The sequence below is a fragment of the Lolium rigidum genome, chromosome 3, assembly GCF_022539505.1.
Source record: "Lolium rigidum isolate FL_2022 chromosome 3, APGP_CSIRO_Lrig_0.1, whole genome shotgun sequence".
NCBI classification, from domain to species: Eukaryota; Viridiplantae; Streptophyta; class Magnoliopsida; order Poales; family Poaceae; genus Lolium; species Lolium rigidum.
Window position 1 is genome coordinate 31,085,956 of NC_061510.1, and position 2,055 is coordinate 31,088,010.

General features: G+C 57.0%; 1 protein-coding gene across 1 annotated transcript; it reads left to right on the plus strand.

The window, feature by feature from the left end:
* The first annotated feature begins 339 nt into the window (after positions 1-339).
* LOC124695418 lies at positions 340-1,391 on the plus strand. The gene has a single exon (XM_047228271.1). It carries the CDS (start codon positions 340-342, stop codon positions 1,258-1,260), a length of 921 nt encoding a protein of 306 aa, XP_047084227.1. The 3' UTR covers positions 1,261-1,391.
* Positions 1,392-2,055: the final 664 nt, after the last annotated feature.

Below are 2,055 nucleotides of genomic sequence, written 5' to 3' on the forward strand. Positions count from 1 at the left end.
TATAAACAAGACCGAAAACAGAAAAAAGAAAAAAGAAAAGAAAACAGAAAAAGAAACCAGAAAAGAAAAAAGAAAAACGAAAAACGAACTGCTACGGGCTAACAGGCACAAATGGGCCTGGCCCATACCGGACCAGGGGGTGTGCGGTGGCCGGTAGCCACCGACCTGGTCGGTGTATAGGTTTTGCCACCAGAAACACGACAGGCGAGTGGAAACGCCACATGTCGAGAGTGGGCTTTTTGGCCCCTTTGTACCAGTATTGCTACTGGGCCAGCGAGTGGATAATCAATCACCGAAGGCGACTCTCCCCGCCCGCTCTCCGGCCGCCACAAGCACACGATGCTCCCGCTCGCCGCCGCACGACCCTGCCTTTTCTCCCCAGCGCCACCGAACCCCACACTTCGGGCGGTGCCCCTTCTCCCTCGCAGCTCCACCGCCACGCTGCCCAAACCGGTCCGGCTCCTCCGGCCTCTCCGAGCCACTGGCGCCGGCGCCGGTCCGCCGGGAGCGTCCTCGCGCCCGGCGAGGGACCGCGTGATCGACTTCGGCAAGCACAAGGGCCAGATGCTGGGCACACTGCCGCCTGCCTACCTCCGGTGGGTCGTGGCGGAGCTCGACTACGGGGACACGGCGCCCTGGGCGCGGCTGGCGCGGGACGTGCTGGACGACCCCGTCTACGTCGACCGCGCCGAGTGGGAGCACGCGCACCGCTTCCTCCGCGGCGACTCCAAGTACGACTACGTCTACGACGACGCCCAGGACGGCAGCGACGGGCCGCTCCAGGAGATGGCCGAGCGATTCGGCTGGGACCTCTCCGACGAGGACGGATGGAGCCGCCTCGACTATCGCCTCCTCGGCACCTCCTACGGCGGCCGCATCCCAAGAAAGGCCGACCGGACCCAGAGCAGCGGCGGCGCCCTGTTCGACAGCGGTGCGGCGGCTGACTCGGACGGGGACGGGCCGAAGGGGAAGAGGGACGAGAGGAGGGAGCGGATGCGGATGAGGAGGGATGAGCAGGTGAGGACGGCCAAGATGGGCATTCTCGGGGTGAGCCCCGGCGCTCTGGGGACGCCGAGGAAGGCCCGCATTGGAGCGGCGGCGAAGAAGGACATCCTGGGGCTGGGCAGGGGCAGCCGCAGCGGCGACGTGCTTCGCGAGAGGGCTGTACCGCCGGGGAAAGGCGGCGAGGGAGGGAGCCCGTTCCCCGGCCGGCAGGCGTTCCTCGACAAGGTCAGGAAGCTCAAGGGCGATGATAGCTAGCAGCACTGGCAGCTAGGTGATTTCGTCAAAAATAAAATTGTTGCTGGGATTGCTGAAATTCTTTGGCCTTCAGATTGTGACCATGGATCATGGCATCGTGCAATGCGTGATTGTGCGTCGCTTTGCCCGTGCATCTGCGCATCCACGGCGCCTCTTGTTTGCTTTGCTGCTACTCCCTTCGGTCGAATTTAATCGATGCGAAGGGAAGCATGGTCATGCATATCATTAGCATGTGATTAGCGTCAATTAAATAAATCCAGAGGTAGTACACATTATTGAACCCATAGGCTGTCAAATCAAATGATAATACTTCCTCCGGTTCACAATAATTTCTTAAAAAAATATTTACACATTACAATATCTCTAGATATAATTGATAATGTTGAGATGCTTGTGTTGTGTTTGGGTAACAAACGTAGCTAAGTGGTACATCATGTAAATTGGAGACTGTAAAAACAGCGAGTACATGCAAATGGAAATGCGAGTACTTGGAACTGAATAATTTGAAAAGGATTGTTCTTAGGGGAATTCTTCCTATAAATGTTCCAACACTACCCAGCCAACCAAGCCATCTGAGAGGGGCAAATGAATCCTGTTCGTCCAATCCGGTTGACACAGTAAATTTGCAACCCCACTTTTCACGACAGCCGTCGGATATGGTAATTTTTTGTTCACTTCGTGCTTGTTTGAATAGGTCAATGACAGCTGGGCCCGTTTACATGTAGGGCCAGTGTTTCAGCCAGCGAACCAGCTTAACGATCAGGTGCACGTCGCACACATGTCCCGCTGTGAAAA